The 20,738-nt window shown below is 28.0% G+C and overlaps 1 protein-coding gene across 1 annotated transcript in view; it reads right to left on the minus strand.

Annotated features, from left to right (window-relative positions):
- The window catches only part of Lerp (lysosomal enzyme receptor protein), a 313,317-nt gene that overhangs the window by 188,680 nt on the left and 103,899 nt on the right, over nt 1-20,738 (minus strand). Inside the window, exons 10-11 of the mRNA XM_075355029.1 lie at nt 18,006-18,389; nt 13,719-14,002 (exon numbers count right to left, since the gene is read on the minus strand). Coding sequence (XP_075211144.1) covers nt 13,719-14,002; nt 18,006-18,389 — 668 coding nt within the window. The remainder of the gene's footprint in view (nt 1-13,718; nt 14,003-18,005; nt 18,390-20,738) is intronic.

Here is a 20,738-nt window from a genome sequence, read left to right on the forward strand (position 1 = left end):
AGTTAACGAGTAGATAGCCTGTATAAAAATGATAATTAAATGTAAACTGATAACTCAAAAAATATCTTATTTAAATTTTATAGTGATGTTGATTTATTTAACTAGCTATTCAATTAATACGTACCATATCTAAAAACTATGCAAATAACTGCTTAAGTACTATTTAAGTATAACTAAAAAATAACATGCAACTTAATCATATGTGTGCACACTAACCACTAAATAATTTCAAATCCTGAAAATACATGTACGTAATAGAACAGAAATATAAAAAAACATACACAGACATGCACATACAAGTTTTCTTTATGTAAATCCAACTTAAATTAAAATTTTATACATTATAATAAAGAAAACAATAACCATTATTTAATGTTGGTATGCAGATATATATATTTACTTACGAGACAATAATTATCATCTAAATTATATCAGCATTTTTATTTATTTAAATGACAATAATTTAATATTTGTTGGTGTATATCTTTTTGTTCATTTAACTGATTGCATTTTCACGAGCTACATAAAAATTGTGATGTCAATAATCAGTATTGACTTGGTTAACAGGAGTTTGCTGTTACAGGGCCTGCTGTTATCTGCTTACCAGTAGGTAAAACTTCAGAAAATCATCAGATCAAGCTTAAATGCAAATCATTTAGAATTTAAATAATACAAATCTCAAATAAGAAGTTTTATCTATCTCTTAACAGTAATATCTGTGACAAGTTCATTCATATCAGGCTTTTTATATATCTAACCTGATTCTATATTCTCAATTAAATTAGGCAGGGAAAGATTACTATTCTGAGGCCAATTAATAATAGATCAAGTTTATATAGATGCAGCACATTAAAAAAAATCTGCTTTAGAACTCAAAAAAATTAAGTCTAGCTGATTTAATTTAGAGACTAACATAGTACAAACAAGCAGTTAAAAATAGTTTGGCCATTCTTACTGCTTGTTCCTTTGCACTAAAATCACACTCAGAAAAATCGGCAGACAGAGAGTTATGTACACACACCTTCCATGCAAGAATAAACATAAAACAGAAATTAACTTTAATGATATTCCTGTTGAAGAACACAGAGTTGTATGATGATTATAGTTTTTTTAATTACATTCTGAAAATAAATGTATAAATGACAACTGTACTGGAGTTTATCAAAAACCCCAAGACTTCCAATTGTTATCAAACAAAACAGTTTTGTCTTGCTGATACAGGATTAACAGTCAGTGTTGTTGCTGATCAGCTGTTACACAATATTATGGGCAGCATTCACGACCAAGTAATGGTAAAATTACTTTCATTTTGATTCTGAAAGAGTACTGTAACAATTTACTAATTCAATATCCTAACATAAGCCATATAAATAAAACATCTGTCATTAGTCAAGAAAAACTGAATTAACTGCAACTCTCTGTAGGAGAATATCATACCCAACAATATTCTTTTTCACTTTATATCTGCGAAATGTAACTGCAACAATGGGATCAAAATACTATCACAGATTTCAGGAAGCAAATCATTTGAATTTTGGTTACAGATCGGAGTGTCAATGGGTAGATACGCTATTCTACAGAGAAAAAAAAAGAAATAGCCCCAGCACTTGCCTGAATGGATCAAGGGAATCCATGATAAAGCCATAAACAGAGGCGTATTAAAAAATTAACAATTAACCATAAAATAAAAAAATGCGATTCAAGTCTTTTTAATTAAAACTAATTTAATTAAGTTAAAAATAAAAATAAAAATCATAAAGTTTATATTATTTTATTAAAAGAGAAAGTATGAAAGTGTGAATTTTTACATTTTAGGATCCAACTAGTTGATCTAATCCAAAAAAAAATCTATTTATGCTCTTTTGACCTTACTTCTCAGGACTGATCAAATGGATTTTCTTCATATCAGGTCAAATATTTCTTCTATATACACTGATAATTTTTTTTTAAATTTTATTAAGGGAGTTGCAAAAAAAACAATTTTGATTTTTTTCAAAGACATTTTAGAGAAAAATGTTTTAAATTTATTACCTACAACGCATATATGAGTAATCCAAAAGATCTTTTTTAAAAATCAACCCCCACCTCTTAAAATTGAGATTTTGTGTAAAGTAAACTTGAAAGTTTTTGTTCTTTTGCTCCAACTTCCTTCAATTTTTCAAAAATTTTTAAAAACTTATATATCATACACAGAGTCATCAAGAAATATCTATAATTTTTTTTTAAAATTAGACCTTGGATCTAAAATGCAGAAAAGTTTTTTTGAAAAAAATGTTTTTCTTATTATAGGATTTAGTGAAAGGTGTTAGAATTAGAGAAAACTTTATTTAAGTAAATTTTATTAAACTTAACCTACGTATGAATAATTTTAGAAAACCTTTTCTTAAATTTTATTCCCAACTCTAAAAGATATATATATATTTTTTTTTGGCTCTTAACTCTTTTAATTTTTATTATTAACAGCCAGGAAAGTCATGTTATACTTTGCCAGTGTTTTTAAAATTATAAACACACGAAATAATATTTACGTATAAACACAATTCAAAGGTGATGAAAATTATATGAGCCTACATTTATGTATATGTTGAACAGAGATGCAGAAAATTCAGGTTTTTTCATTTTTCATAAATTATTATTTAAAAATCCATTAACAACAGTAATACTGTTTCTGTAAAAGAAAATTTTTTAATTGTATTTTAAATAAATGGATGGGAAATGTTTCTAAATGGTCTAGTAATTTACTAAAAATGGCAATGTAACCATTATTTCTTGTAAGACCAAGTATTGTACTGTATTACATGAAAACATTTTGTTTCTGATTTGACAGAGGTAAATATCGTTATTATTTATGAATCGGTGACTATTATTTTTAGTAGAGATGGCACATTCATATAAACACATTGATAATTGCTTCTCAATGTAAAAAACAATGGGAAGTAAAATATTTGGATTCTGCTCTTTTACAATTGTTACAAATCCTTTTATCAAACTAGTCAAACACAGAATGCCATCTGTGCAAATTTCAACACAAAAATTCCATGAAATATCTGTTTGTTCAAAATATGAATTTATTGCATAAAAAATATTTTTTCCTATGGTATAATCAGATAATTCTCAACAACAAAAAACTAATTTATTATTATTGTATTATCACGAACAAACCAAACAAATGTTGACAAAAAAATGAATTTTTCCAGAAATATCTGTACTTTCATCAATTTGCAACAAAAAAAGCTTTATTTATTAAGTACTTTGGCAGTATTTTCATGTTACATGAAAGATCAACAATTCTTCGATTTACTATATCATTGGAAACAGGTATTTTGGAAATATCAACTTCTGCTTCATCGCCTAGCATGGTTTTAACAATTTTTCAACAAGCAAGTAAAAGAATTTCCTTGGCAATATTTTAAGGTTTCATTTTTAAACCAATCAATTCAGACACTTCATAAAATCAGTCTGAGCCTTTTCTGAAACACTTAACTTTCTTTAAAAAAAATTTGGCTTGTTTTGCTTGTGTTGATAATAATTTTTATCTTTTGAAAAAAATATTTATATATTTAATATTAAAGTGTCATTTTAATTTATTTGGTACCATTGCACTGTTTGTTAATGTTTTATTCACATATGATGACACAAAGAGGAATAGATTGACTTTCTTCTCCAGTCCACGTGAATTCAAAGTTCAAATAATTTTCTGTGTATTGATGATTATATACACTTTTTATTACTTGTACAAGGTTTACTTATATCATCTGAATTTACTGTTTGTTTCTTTTGTTGTATTTTCTTCATCATTGTCATTCTTTCGTTTTTTAATTACAAATTTGTCCATATTAACATATTGAAAAAGTAGTATTCAAAAAATATAAATATGAAATCCAAAACAAGAATGAAAAATATATGTAGGGGTACGTACCTTAAATCGCATTAAATTCAAAAAAGTAGGGTTGAAAAAATATTGGTATTTAAAACAGAACGAACACAAAATGAGAACTGAGTACATTTATAAAAGCATACAAACTTGTGTGCACATTGACAATTGGTAGCCTCTTTCAATATACAACGTGTTCCACAGATAATAAACTCTACCGTTACCACTTTGATGCACCACCCAATCAAATTGTATGGCTTTGTCACCATCTACATTTTTGCAGCAACCATCAAAGGTTTGGTGGCAAAATAATGTGTCGCAGCACAGTGGTTGAGAATCACTGATCTACACGATTCATATTTATGGGTACCAGACAAGGATTTACCAGCCCAATTTTATATTCTGAAAACTAATTCTGACTTTTTGAGGGAGCCCCAAGAGATTATATTATCAGATGGGAATATACATAACCATAATAAATATCTAATAAGCTAAAGACTTTATTAAAGAACTTTGAAGCAAAACAGTGTGATTTGTTGCAAACTAAATTGTCATCTAATAAACACCCACAAATTTTACTTTTCGGACAATAGAATTATAATTATCTTAATGGCAACTCTACCCATGCAATTATCAATGTTACATCTATCTGAGAAGCACAATCCAATAATTTTATCTGTATTTAATTAATTTATTTTAATATTAATATTTTAATATTAATATATGTATTTTATTATGTATTTTAATATTAAACCATAATATTGTTTGAATTATATATTAAAATATCATAATGCAATGCAAATAACTAGCATAAATTTGAATGAAACTTTTCAACAAATTTTGGAAGTACACAAATTATATTTAAACATTTCATAGAAATTTCTTAGACTAGGGCTACATTTTATAAAACTCCTTTATTAATTTGTACATTTTTCTTTTTAAATTATTTTTTTTTTAGTAAAGGGCAAGCTAAAAACGTCTTTGAAAAACATTAATACTGTTAAATTTTCAGTAAAACTAATTTTATTATTTCACCAGTTTCTTTTTTCTAACAATAAGTTTCGCAAATTTCTAACTCAATCTTTATTTCTCATCCTTTTAAAATAATAAAAATAATCATAATCTTGTTACATGTTTTCATTAATAAATTATACTATTACAATTTAACAATTATAATCTGAAAGACTAATCTACAGTAAAGGACCGAGAATTATGTTTAGGTAAATTCGTTAAAACATTGTTAATATAGGCGGCCAAGTAACTTGTTATTCTAGTTGGATGGAAGATAGAAACATTTATTTCTACTGACTTAAATTGATGCTTTCGACACAAGACTAGAATTGTCTAGAAAGTTAACATTCAACTTATTACACTCTACAACATTGAATCTTAATGAATGTTAAAAAAGGTTTACATAGTTTATGTGAAAATGTATCAAAAAGCCAGAAGGAAATCTGTGAATTAGTGCCAATCTTAATTTTAACTATGTCATTAAATTGCACAAATATTTTCTTCAAAATATAATAAATGTTATAATATTATTAAATTATAATTAAAATGAACAAAAAATATAATACATTAGAAAAAGATATTGTTATATATTTTCTTACAAAAATATACAATAATTTTAAACTTTACTGAAAAAAGGTAATTTTTTACCCGAGACTAATTTTTATGTATAATTCTATAAAAAATTTTAGCAAGTTTTTAATTATCCAGCTCAGAAATGGATTCTGTGTTGGTCAGCCGATATTCTGAAGGAAAAAAAACATGGAAATCCTGGTGAATCAGAAATAAATATTTCAACTTCTTCCCATTTTTTAGGCACTGAAAATTTATTTGAGAAAAAATACTAGAATCAATTACATTTTAGAAAAAAAAATATTATTAATTATTACTTTAGAGATAGAAGGAACAGTTTTATGGGAATGTGAAGAATCTATTTACAATGAAAAAACTATCAAAAAAAAAAAAAAAACTGGTAAATAAAAACAAATCCTAGTGAATCATTTTTAGAAAAATGGACATACATAATCATTAATTCAATTTGTACAGATTTCTGAAAGCCTCCATCCTACTACTCTGACTAAGTCCAAATTCTCAATTCCATATCCTTCTCCTAGGGTAGCATTCCAGCTCCCAATATTATCACATTAATCATACTCCTGAATTCATAAAAGTCAACCAGAAGTCGATTTATTTTTTGAGCCCATGTTACTTTCTAATATTATTGCAATTTATATTTTTGTAAATAAAAATATATGAAATGTGTGTTAAAATATAATAACAGCCTAATGTCAAAAACATAACTGAGATGGATTGTTTGATAATCATTTTATTAAAATTGGGTAAATTCCTGAGTTAATTGTAGAGTTGTGAGGGACCAAGTGTGAAACCAAATGTTCAGTTAACAGAATATAACTAAAATCAAACCTCAAAATAAGAATGGATAAAATAATTTAAATTATTAACCCTGTTAAATTTTAATAGCAAACAAAAGAAAATTCATTTCAAACCAATGTTTTAAGTACCCTCTCTTCTCTTGATCCTGTTTATTGATCCAATATGCATTCAATTAATAAATTCATAATATAAAATATACTAGCTGTAATGGGAATCAAAATAGAGAGAATTCAAATAATTTAAATAATAATAATAAGAGGAATGCTGGTTTCTGATGTGAAAACTAGCATCATTCATTATTATTATTAAAGTACTCATTTACTGTGCTTTACAATCAAGCACTGTTTAATATTATTATCCTGTAATAATAGTGGCATTCTGTTGTAATTAATGAGCAAAATATTAACTGGTACACAGCGAGCTTGTTTGCATTAGTTTTTTTTTTACACTTATACATGTAAAGATTGCAATTGATGTGAAAACTCACAATTAGTAATTTAGAAGTAAAGAAACAATTTATTTAACTTTCAATTCATCAAAAGATAGTGGCAGAAGCAATCCATAGTTTCTTTGACATCATTTAGAATTATTCAAGTTCTTGAAAATAGTGTGATCTGAAAAATAAACTTTGAATATTACAGAATTCAATTTACGAGTATATTTTGAAGAGGACTAAGCAACACAGAGAACATAAATAGGCAATAGGGTTCAACATACTTAAAAATATTACTGGTGTAAAGAATTGGGACTATTTCTAAAAGGCAAAATTAAACATCTCAATATTATAAATTTACTTAAAGGGGGCTAAAGGCTTTAGGAAGAGGAAGGAGACATGCACTTTCTAGATAACATTGTCTATTTCAATTTTTCCAGATGGTCAAACACATTTTGTCAAAAGCTCACTTATTCTATTATTCCTATATCTGTGAATTATGAGGGACTAGGGGGCTATGACCACTTCGGGGGGGACAAGAGAACTTAACTTTTTGTACATCTGTTTTTCAATTTAAATATTTAGAAAAATTTTGAAATAAAGGGGTTCAGATCTAGCAATATTTCAACTTTGTTTTTTAATTTAGGAATATTGAATTTCTTGGAAGCAAGGGGCCTGAACCTTTTGAACAATACTACATTATTTTACTTTTTCTGAAGACAGAACACATATTGAAAAAGAGCTCACATATTATAATAATTTAATATTTGTAAATTAGAAGGGAAGGTGACCTGGGATCTTTTGGGATTAAGGGAACCTCAGCCTCATGAATATCATTGTGAATGTTAATTTTTTCATATGGTTGAACATATTTTGACAAAAAAACTGTACAAATAATTTTAATTTTTTTGAAAGAGATAAGGTAGTAGAACTCTTTGTGAGGAAAGGGAATTTCTATCTTGGATGCAATTATTTTAATTTTTTCTTTAGTAGAAACACTGGAAAAGAATGCTTAAAATATTGAAATATTTTAATTTTTATTATTTTAGGAGAATCAGGGGCTAGAGACCCTTGAGAGCTGAGGTAATAACTTCCCAGCCATAATTATTCTTTTAATCTTTTCTTCAAATAAAATGAATTTGAAGAATAGTCTCAATACCAGTATTTCCTAAGTGGCTAGGGTAGGTAGCTTCAAGGGACAAGATTGACTGAACATGGGCATTGTGTATTTGATTTTTTTTTTTATTGTCAATACTTTTTAACAAAATCCATTTAAATAAACTGCATTATTTCAATTTTTGTTAGTTGAATGTAGCAAGGAGCTAGAGCCCCTTGAGTAATAAGGTGACCTAATGTATTTAACATCTGAATGTTTTTACTTTTTCAGCTAGAGCTTATTTATTGCTGTTTCAAAAACATAACGAAGGGAAAGTTGGTCTGTATTTTGATAATATCTCCAATCTGGGTTAATATACATTCTGTGAAAATGTTCAAACAATTTCTATACATGGAATTAAATTTTGGACAAAATTAAAAATGGAGAGGGATGGCTTTCACATTTTTAATTCTTGACTTCTTGTATGGTGGTCATGGAAACATGGTGGTTGATCTTTAGTACATTGAAGGTTCCTTCAAAAATACTAAGAATTATTTAAAATTCCAAAGTTTCAAGTTAATCGAATTTAGGGGTGTGAGTTACTCAATATTATTTCTAAACAGCTTTTGGCTCCTATCTTGAAAACCTATTACCCAAAAAGTTGAAATTTGGGACAGATATTTAGCTGTAAATAAACCCATTTCTAGCTTGATCTACAACCCCATCAGACAAGAGGACATTATGTACCTATAATTTCTTTTAGTAAACTGTAATTTTTTTTACCTTTATTAAGTCACATTGCACTGAACTGGGCCAACTTATTAAGTGAATATTACTCCAGAAAATAAGCTTTTAAGCACCCCTCCCAAAAAAATAGAGATTCCATTCAGGGACCCATAAATAAAATATAACTTTTTTTAATTTTAATTTTCAAGACTAAGAATTCAACTATATCAGTATTAAATGTAGACGATATGCAAATTTAAAAGAAAACTCAAGTTGGATCCCCAACTTAAGAATTTAAAAATTTCTTTAATTGTTTTATAATTTTTGATACTACATCTGTTTTTCAAATTGTAGGCTATTATTCAAAATATTTATGAAGTAGCTGTTGACTGATGGGGGTCAAATGGTATGCAAATTTTTTTTTGGCAATTATACTCTAAAATAAAAATAATTTTAATGATAAAATCAAATTAATTTTGATGATTTGGTTAAGCAAATCTACTGGGATGGAAATTTTTTACTAAAAATTTTGATTTTTTTTACATTTAACACTGCATAATTTTTAAGGTAAAACCATCAGATGATCAAGTAAATCAACATTTTTTTAATGAAAATTTTGACCTTTTTCCCAATAGCACTCTAAATATTTAAATACCCTATGAAGTGTTAACCTGGGATATGCAAACTTTTCCCGGCTTTTTTTAAAATATTTTTTGAAACAGAAATTATTTTCAAAGAGAATGATTCAAACATCAAATATTTTAATTCTTGTTATTTAAGGGCACTAGGGAGTTTTAATTAAAGGGATAGGGACTCCCGCAAGAGTCCCATGGAGGAGCAAGGAGACCCGAATATATCAGACCTATTATGATTTTTAATTTTTTCTGAAAATAGAACATTTCTTGAAGAACAGTTCACATGCTATGATATTTTATTTTTCCCCATGAAATCAGACAGTTGAAGGTGTTACAATGTTTTCATCTTGGTTGAAAAACCAAGAATGAAAACAGAATGTCTGGTCATAATCTGATCACAGAATTTAATGGATAGCAAGTGTAGTGGATAAATGGTTTTCTCAAAATATATATTAATCATATTATTAAGAAGGGGTACCATCAAAGGATGAAGTTTGAAGCATAGGGAGATGATATGTATGATTGCTATCAATCTATGAACTTTGAAAGGATTATGCTTTAAAATACTGCAGAACTTTTCATACTGGTACAGTAGTGCTGGACAAAATCTGTGTCTTTCTATAGAAATAAGAGAAATCTTTATAATCTCATATACTGTCATATGAGATTATAAAGTATACATAGGCTTATCATATTTTTTTGGGTCCAACCCAGGACATATTTTTGAAATTACTTAAAAGTTTTAACAATTTACTGAAACATTAAACTGTATTTATTCAGTTGTATTTTTCATTAGACATGACTTTTTTTCAAAAATGGTTTGTTTGTTTTATTAAAATTAATAATTCTTTGTTAAAATTAATAACTTGTTAAAATTCATAACAAGAAAATTCTAAATTAATTTTAACATTTAGCAGATGTTTATCAGTAGATACTGAAAGTCTACCTCTTTCTGCAGACCAAACATTCCCTGTAATTGAAAACACTCTCTCAACTGGAGCAGATGTCCCAGGCAAAGATATCACAAACTCACCATTTTTAGAAATGTTATAACATGAAATATCAGTCTTTTGAAACACCTTAAAAATTGATTTCCACTTCTCCTCAATAGTATCTGGTACTTTTTCAGAACTTGAACCACAACCTACCCTTTGGTTTTGAATTACCTGGTTCAACAATGTAAGTTCATCAAATAGGTCATCAATAGTTATAGAAGAATCTTTTACAATTTCATTAACAATCTGTGCAATCTTCTAAATCAGACCAGGCAATTTCAGTTCGTAAATTTATCCACTGAAACTTATTAACTTTATCAAAACTGGCTCTCCACAACTCTAGGCATTGGATACCAGAATTATAAAAATTGTTTAAGGTTGAGAAGAATTTTTGTTCCTGAACATCATTTTCTTTTAGAGTGCCTAGCAATTGTTTGGCAGAAGATGGTATAAATTTGTGGGTTTTTCTTTCCTGAAGTTGACAAATTAATTCAGAATATGTGTGAATGCTTCTGTTGCTGGGATAGAATTAGCTTTTAATTTCAGAAATACATTATTAAACAATTGTAGAGTACCATATAAAAATTTCAAAAGCAGTTCACTTTCTAGATTTCCAAAAAAATCAAATAATAATTTTGGGCATTTGTGACAAGATAACTATGATTTTAGGCCATCAAAAATGGAAAGAATTCTTTCTATTGCAGGTAACAAACTAAGGAACCTTGTGCTGCTATGAGATAGTACTTTTTGTAATCTGTTTCCAAAAATTCACAGAATTCTTTAAGTTTCATTTTAGTGCTTATATGTGAAAATATTTATAAATTTTTATAACAATAACTTCTACGTCCAGGAGTGTTTGTACTGAAATGTGTACAATGTGGGCTGAATAACCAATTCCTAAAATAGGTCTATCTAAATCACTTTGAACTTTTCTGAACACATTTTCTTCACATTCCTTCTCTTCACACCACCTAAATTACTATTAGTGTTATCAGCAGTATAACAAATCAACCTTTCTCCAAGTTTGTATTTTTTCACACACTGCAAAAGATACAGAGTCAAAATTTGAGCAGTTTCACCTGACACTTCATCGAAATTTAAAAGTTTAACTTGAATTTCCTCCTCCAGACTGAAATATCTTAAAACAATTGGAACAAATTTTACTTCACTTCTGTTTGAGCTATCCATCATTACTGTTACATAATTAATGTTTTCCAAACAACTCAACATATTATAAAATAAATGGCGAAATAAAGTTACCAATAATTGCCTCAGTTTTGGTTCTAGCAGATGAGTCATATAACCTTTTAACCAGTTTAGATGTGCAGTTTGATGTTTTGAAACCGAATTTGTGTCTAGCAGTGTGGTATGAAAATGTAGCTTCTTTAACAGCACACTAGATCATTGTTATTGTTATTCCCATTTTTGGCTTTAAAAAAAATCTCGTGTTTGCTGAAGCAGTAGCATTAATAGCACTCCTATGATTAGCTGTTTTCACATGGTCTTCAATATCACCCTTTCCTTTATGTGCAACAGAAAATTCTCCAGTACATAGTGTGCAATAAACACGTTCATTGTTACTATCATTACACTATTTCAAAAATGTATATTCCTGTTACAGGTTAACATTAAATACACTTTTCTTTTGTCCATTGTTAAATGATGAGACAAAAACGAATAGAGATAAAATTATCAAAAATGTGCAGACGAGTTACTTCACACATGAAAACAACATAATTACATTGCCGCTGTTGTGTTACCAAATGACTAAGTAAAAAGTTGTGGCGAGACCAGTAACCACGCCTCTTTCAAAATCGACTAGATCAGCTGAGAGATGCACGGCCATAAGAGAATGTGTAAAACCGTGATGTCGAACACATAGGTCTAAAATTTAAAAAAATCCTCACTAGTCATAAAATTCTCAAACCCCAGACAGCACTAAAAAAGCAGGACTGTCTGGGCTAATCCCGAATGTATGGTAAGCCTACATGCATGCATACATACATACATGCATACACACACGCAGGCACACACACACGCACACACACACCTACTTTTAGAAATCCACCTCCACCTTTTTAGTATTTTTATTTGATTTCCACTCAAGTTTCAAACAATTTTGGTTTATCAGCTGAAAGAAAATATCATCTACTAATCACACTTTGTTTTCTTCGTACCAACACAAACAAATGCTACACAATTAACAAAAATAATTTGTTAAGTCTTATTTCATTAAAACAGATATAGCCTTTTTGGATTACAGAGGCAAAAACAAACATGCAAACAAATAAAACACCCCCACACTCTCCACCTGAAGTAATAGGTAGAATAAAGGTTTTTTACAATTATTACTGATTAGGAAAATAACACTGATGCAAATAGACAATGAGAGTAAAATAAATTAAATCAGTATAAAATAACAGTTTTGAAAGAATTTAGTTGTTTTTTTTTAAATTAAGGCTGTTATTGTATAGAAAATAATTTAGAATAAGCTGAGTAATTTCAAAATAAGATCAAAATACTTTTTAGATGTTTAAATAAATTATTAAAAATGGAATCAGGAGCATAATAAGGTTATTGAGAAATGCAAGTGAATAATGTTATTTGTTAGAAATAAATAACACTTTGCTGCACTATATCAAAAATAGCAGATTCCTAAACTTAAATGTGTAGGAATGTTTGAATGTTTTTTAAGTAGCTATACAGAATTTTTTAATACTGTTATATAATCTCCATTAAATCCTGTTATGTAATCTCTTCTAATAAACACAGCATTACCATCTTTGAATTAGGTAACTTCATAGATAGTAGTTAGTCTGAAATTTGGAAGAAGATAATAAACATAAAATAGCAAGAGTAACTCACTTTCTCTGACAATTTACTTGATTATTTACTTGTACCTTATAAAAATATGAAATTTCAACTATCTGTTTCAGTCAGTAAAGTATGACTAAAACCAATAGAAAGCACTATAATAAAAAAGCTTATTATTATTTTTTTTTAAATAGTAAGAGCAGAAATAAAATAAATTATTTGCTGCACAGAATATTAACTGAAATGAAATAGGGCTGTTTAGCAATACATTAAATATGGTGTTTAGTAAGACAATTTAAGTCTCTCACAACTTAATGATTCAACTACATCTGTAACATTCTAGAGAGTACCCTGAAAATTGAGATATAGCAAAGGCCAAAGCAAAGATTAATTACTAGTTAAAGATCATGGAAGTTAAACAAAACTGGGTGCAGTTATATAGCATACTGTTGGGATTAATTAACAACAAATAACTGTAAAAGTTAGTGCTAGTAAAAGTATTGATAAAAGAGATATTTCATAATCTCAATTAGGATAAAGCATAACAGATAATAAGATAAATTATTATTTTAATTTGAAAGTGTTTAATAATAACTTGTTTATTTGTATATCATGAGATTAAAAAAAAATAAGGCAAAGCTCTTAATTCACATTTAATCAATCAGTCATGGCAAAAGAAGAAAAAAGAGAAATAGAAGATGAAAATAAATATTAAGAATTAGCAGGAAAAGTAAAAAATTACCTATTCTTAATATGTTCTGCAGTTAAGTTGAACAAGCAAATACCATCATTTGATTTGCAGATTACTCTTTCTTCATTGTTGACTGAATGGCAAACATTCAGTATAAAATAAAAATCATGATTCTCATCACTGTGTGATATTATATAATTATTCCCGGTTCTTCTAAGTGGTGTTAAATCATAAAAATTTCCAGTTTTATCAGTTATAACACAATTACTAATAATTCGATTAACACAAGCTTTATCAGTGTACCAATGCATGTCAAACTCACAACTCCCTACATTCTGTAAAACATGTATAGTAAATAATTTCATAAAAAAACAGAAAAAATCCAACTTATATAAAAACATGTAATTGTACACTAATAATAATAATAAATAATCAAAAAGAAAAAAATACTATATTGTACAAAAAAATTGACCAAAATATCTGTATATTACTACATAAAGAAGTTTTATTTTATTTTCAACATTGATAAACTGTAAAGCTTATCGAAAAAGCAATTATAAGTTCATCTATTTACCATTAAGAATTTTAGAAATGATTATTAATTTTATCTGAACTATGTAATCTTGATTGGCACACAGCCAAATGACATAAAATCATGAAGTGGATATTGGAGAAAACTAATATGAATATTTATATTGCAGCCAAAGGTCCTTATTTATATATAATAAAAACTGATTACTGACTGGAACAAAACTCTACATAAGGAGACATACTTCAGCATCATCACCATCATCTGAATTTGACTTTTTTTTTAGGCCATTCATCAGTGTCCCTTGTCATGATTGTTGACAGTGAATCAATTGAGAAAAGTTGACAAAATTTAGCACTTTACTTAAAAAAATCACAAAAGATTGCAACTGTAGTACTAATTTATTTTATAAGATCATGGTAGGAAAACTTGGAATGCATTGTGGTTGTAACCGAGTTCATCTCATACAGCAGCAGAGAGACAATTATGTTGCAATCATTCGGAAACTACTAACTGTACAAAGTTCAGTCAGTAATGTGAAGTGTTCATCAAACGAATCATAACTGGTGATAAAATATAGATTTGTTAATGAAATATTTATACAAATATCCTTACAATACCAGACACTCAGGCAAGTTTATACAGATAAAACTAATATAGAGAGCTTGATACAACAGAAAGGAGTCTGTTAATTAAAGTCTGTATTATGTTATATTGTTTACCCCATCTTTGTGCAGCAATCTATTAGTATATTAGGCATTTATTAGTATATTGGTATAATCTATTAAGTTAGGAAATTTTTTAAACAAAATTTATTTTAAACATTATCACAATTATAAACTTGTGTCAGAATAATCTACATTCTACGTTTATTTTTGATTTTTATTTTAGGATCACCTAAGCCAAATTTACCTTTTAAACAGCAAATCCATATATTATTAATGAGCTGTATAATGAATAGTTTTTGTACTTTGTAAATGGTGTTGAGCTTTTCTGATTATTTTATATTTTACATGCTAAAAACTTGAGAAAAAAAACAACAGATTTTTAATAGAACTATTGACAAACAGTTGGGAAATTGGTTCTCTAAGATCTGTTAAAAAGTATTCCATCTTCAAGAATTACAATAAAAGTATCTCAAAGTTTTAGCTCTGACTAAAATTTTGAAAAATCATATCGCATTAAAAGTATGACCTTTGACTCCAGATATATACTCCAGAACTTTTCTCGTTGCTCAGAATATTTCTGGAGGTCTTGATTCAGAATGGCATCTAGCAGTGATGTTGCACTTTTCATAATATCCTCTTGGCTATAAAATTCCAACCCTTACTTTATACAGCATTTTCAAATCGCGAAATATAGGAAATATTCAAATAGAAATCATAGGAAGCTAGATACTAAGATGCTTGGTGAACATGAGAAATCACAATTAAAGTGTGAATTTAGAAAGTTATGGGCTAGTTAGAGGAATAAACAGAGGCTTTTGGTGTTTTGAGTTTCCAATTGTACAATTACCATAGGTGCGTGTTTTGTGATGAACACTACCATGAGGATGATGAAGAGCTGATCTTCAATACTTTTGTTGTATTTTTAATATATAGTATTAAAAATTCTGCTATATCACTTTCATGACTTTATTTTGTTTTCTTTGATTTAAAATGACCAAAGCTTTCACTCTAATGACTAAACCTAGCTTATTGTATCACATCTATACAGTCAACTTCCATCACAGATATTACTGTCTTGTGATAGTTAATAATGATTGACACAACTGTACCTCCTACATGATCACAGTAATTCCTTGACTTTTAATTCTAGAAAATTGAGATTTTATAAAGAGATCAACTTAAATCCTAAATAACCATTAAATGAATAATTTTAAAAATTCAACTCTATATCAGATAAAAATACAGCTGAACTGGCTGATAATGATAATTCAATAGTTTTTTAAACAGCCAAATTGGAAATTATACGCTTAAATTGTATTATTCTATAATAACAGAATTTTTAATGAAGAATCTTATGTTGTTAAAAGATGCTGAATAGTCCATAATAATAGTTCTACATTTTATAATTTATACTGTATAACACTAACACTAAAAGTAATTTTTAATAAAAGATATAGTCACACAAGTGATAGTATTGTTTAAAAACAATAAAGGTTTAAAAAAGAAATTACAGAGCAAAAAATTTGTAGTTACATAATACATGATGTTTCATAAAACAAATTCAGAGAGAGATCTATGGAAAACATATGTATAATACTTTTGTATAAAAAAAATCAATTTAAAAGTACTTCAAATCCTGACTAAGCATGCATTATTTAATAACACTGCTAATCAACTACCATAATATTGAGGTTAGAAATAAACTTGTTCTTTATTAACAATAGACAAACATTTTAAATCAGCAAGTATTTTGTAATATTATTTATAATACTATAAATAATTTATAATATAAATAATAATATTACAATAATCCTATAAATAATAATATACCTCTCAAAAATAATACTAACATAGTTCATGAAACTACATATTGCAATGAAAAGTTCACAAAAATTACACAAAATAATTAACTTTCTACATTTTATTATAAAAAAGTAACAGAAAAATATGCTGCTTTTGTAATGCTGATGAATTGCCAGCACTTTTTGACAAGGAATTCAACTCACAGCTCTAAAGGAGCATCAAATATTCAAACATGAGTAATTACAGCACAAAAATGAAGATGCAAAGTGACGGCTAGCTATCAGAATAGGTGGTTACTCCCTTATGCTGTTTATAAATAGGAAAGAAAGTCTTCCAGCAGAATTAATAAAAGATGCAAGAAAAAGTGTCCGTCTGATGAAGGACTGATAACAAGCAGTGTGAAGCAGACATAAGTTTTCTCATATTTCAAAGGCTTACTACTTTTAGACAGTTTCCATAGCTGTATCATTGATTACACAAAAGAAAAGAAAAAAATCAAGACAAAACTTGCAATTATTACATCTGATTTGGCATTGATCTGACGCTCCAACATTGATGTTTCTTTAAATAAACCATTCAAATGTTACTTCGAAAATTTTAAATTAAATGAATGGCAATAACATTCATAGCTTTAAACCCTGACTGGAAAAAATTAAAATAAAAGCCTTCTGAAAAATAAATTGTTACAACTGATATCCAAGAACATAATTCAATTCCCATTGAAATGAAAACAAAAATTTTCAAAAAGACCAATATTAGTATACAGAAGACAGAACAGAAGACAAACTCAGTTGGAACACTGAAATGACAATCTAAGAGAGATATGAAAGAAAGCAAAAATAATGATTAAGGAAAGTATGAGAATAGATTTTTATTTTTGTAAGCTATAAAACAATTTATTTTTATTGTTTGGTAATATTTTAAAATAAACTTATTTTAAAATAAGTTAAAATATTTTAAAATTAGATAACTAATTTTTTTATCCTAAAGAACAATATAAAAAAAACCACCACTGAAAATAAAATGTATTAGTGAAAGGTAGCACAACATCTGAGTACAATAATTAGATTAATTATGTTTATGTTTTATGAGTTCAGATACAATTTAATATCTCTTAGCCTTTAAAATTTTGTGTTATTTTTCATACTTATATATATGGTGTTCATTAGAAACACTGAAAATTGGGCAGTCAATCATTCTGCATTATGTGTATGAGGAAGTAAATACTGTTGGGACAGCATTTACATCCTGCCCACATACAAACGCTTAAAAAAATAATTCTAAATGTTACTTGACTTAGCCAAGAAAGAGTTCATCATAATCATGACAGAAATTTACCTTTTTCTTAAATTCAGGTTCAGTTCTATTTTTTAAAGTAGGTTCATGTTCGCACAAGAAATGAATTGTAACGGTGCTTTTAGGTCCACCAGCACGACATGACTCTCCTGTCATTTCCAGTATGATGCGCCCATTTCTGAATTTTGGACTGTAAGAAGTTTCACCGATGGCTCTTAATTGACCGGTATTATCTTTCCAACAAACTCCTACATTTCTTTTATCATTACAATTACTATTAACATTTTTACATACATTTACCATATAAATTTCATTATTCTTTGGCACTGTAATTATATAATCGTTATCTGTTCTAGTTAACTTATTGAAATCAAATTCGTAATGAAAATAAGGATCATTTGTTTTACAATCATATCCTTCATTGACCTGAAAAGAAAAAATCATACAGTAATATTCACCTTTTTCATTATAAAAAAACTACTTAAAGATGTTATATTATTTTTTTAGTGACCTCAGAATTGTTTTTTTCTTTTTTCTGACTTTTACACAGTAGTGGAAAATATGAGTAAAGTTAATTATAAATTGCACAATATGTAAAATACATGTTACAGTATTACAGAACTACCAAAAATTCAAAAAAATTAATTACAGACCTACCAGTCTGTAATTCAATAGCCTGTAATTGGGTAATCCAGATTGATCAAGCTGGTTGTATGAAACTTAAAATAACAATGTTGAGAAAAAAATTAATGAACAGAAATACAAAAATATTTCCTTACAAGAGCCTTATAAACAATTTAATCACAAAAAGCCAGCAGTGTTACCAATTTATCAGAGTAAATTATGCACTTTTGACTCATTTATTTGTCTGTAAAATATTTTACATTGCAGAACTTGGAGACTGATAATTTAGGCTGAGAAAAGTAAATGATAAGTTTCATCTAAAATGCTTATTAAATAGGCCAATAAAGAAACCGATGAGGTTTAGAGACACTGAATACTATAATTAAAAGTAACTTTAGATTAATCTGAATTTTTGTTGACCTGAAAAAATTGTAGCTCTGAAGCCTAGTTGTAAAATTTATGCTGTATTTATTGTATTCTACAAATAGATTTATATTATATCTTTATTTTACAAGATTTTTTCCAGGGTTACTTCCCACATAAAAAGAACGAAATCTTTAGTACAAATATTATTAGGAACAAAAAAAGAAATAACAAGTTAATACAAAAAGGAATCGCATATCAATTAAATTCCATTCAAGAAATTTTAACAACCACATAACGCTGTCAAAGTACACTCATGTGCATGCATCTACAAATACTATTAAATTTTTTTAACAGAAGTACAAAGTAACCTAGTCATCTTATTATTTATTTATTTTATATAGCACTATGTTACAGAGTAACAGCACAGTGATATGATATCAAAGTATATTGATAAAAACCAGTGGATTTCATTGGCACATTTTTTCATTTTTTAATATCCTTCTACACAAATTATTTGCACTTATGAATTATTTCTTCTGGAACCATGACTAAATTTTTTATTAGGATTCACAAAATTTCTCAGCTATAAGGAAAAATACGAAATTTGAAAATAAAGATAATAGATACGAGTATGATAAAATGCAAGTAAGCTCAGAATAACTGAACACAAAATACTAGCTTCAATTCTTTTTTAGAGTAGTGTTATTTAAATTTTTTTTGTGGTAATTTTTACCCTAATAAAAATTGAAACACATCCACACAATAATATGTATTTATTAATTAATTGATGATATGATAGCTTAAAAGATACATTATGATATAAAGCATCTTTACTTTTCAACAAACAACCAGAAAAAACTTGAAACTCTGATTTGATTTAGCTTACTTCACAAATATATGCTCGATATTACTGTGATGTATGGTAATCATAACCGACTAGAGTTAATATTTGTCTCTATTTTATTTTTCATTCTGGAATTCTTTTCTTTGTCTGAAACTGATTTTATGAAATGCAATTTTTTGTCCATTTCCTCTGTTAATAATTTGCAACATCAATATAAAGAGAATGTCTCAATCAATTTGAGACATTCTTTTTCTCAGTTTTTAGTCATATTGTTAACCCGGGATACTCAGATGTCTGAAAATCACATGGTTATTCGCGTGTTAGATTTTATCTAACATTAGTGAATACCTGAATAAAACTAAATTTTTTCTCAAAACATAATTTATAATGGCAACAAATTTTTAATTATTTAAAAAAATGATAAACTGGCTATATCTTACAGTTTTTATAAATATGAATGAAATAGTATACTACCCCCTCTATGAATCATGAGACCTTGCCGTTGGTGAGGGGGCTTGAGTGCTCAGGGATACAGAGTAGCTGGACCGCAGGTGCAACCATATCGGAGAGGTATCTGTTGAGAGCCAGACTAAGGAATGATTCCTGAAAGAGGGCAGCAGCTCTTTCAGTAGTTGTTAGGGACGTGAGTCAGAATGACTTAAACGGCCATATCAACATCACTCAGTCCTCGCAGCTGTACTGCGCAGCTGAAAGCAATGGAAAACTCCAGCTGTTTTTTTTTTCCAAGAAAATGTGGCTCTCTGTATTTTCACATAGAAATAATGGAGGCGTCTTCCTTGGTAAAATATTCCGGAAGTAAAATAGTCCCCCGTTCGGATCTCCGGGTGGGGACTACTAAGGAAGGGGTCACCAGAAAACTAAAAAATAACATTCTACGAGTCGGAGCGTGGAATGTTAGAAGCTTGAAAAAGGTTGGTAGA

The sequence above is a fragment of the Lycorma delicatula genome, chromosome 1 (genome assembly GCF_047948215.1).
Source record: "Lycorma delicatula isolate Av1 chromosome 1, ASM4794821v1, whole genome shotgun sequence".
Taxonomy (NCBI): Eukaryota; Metazoa; Arthropoda; class Insecta; order Hemiptera; family Fulgoridae; genus Lycorma; species Lycorma delicatula.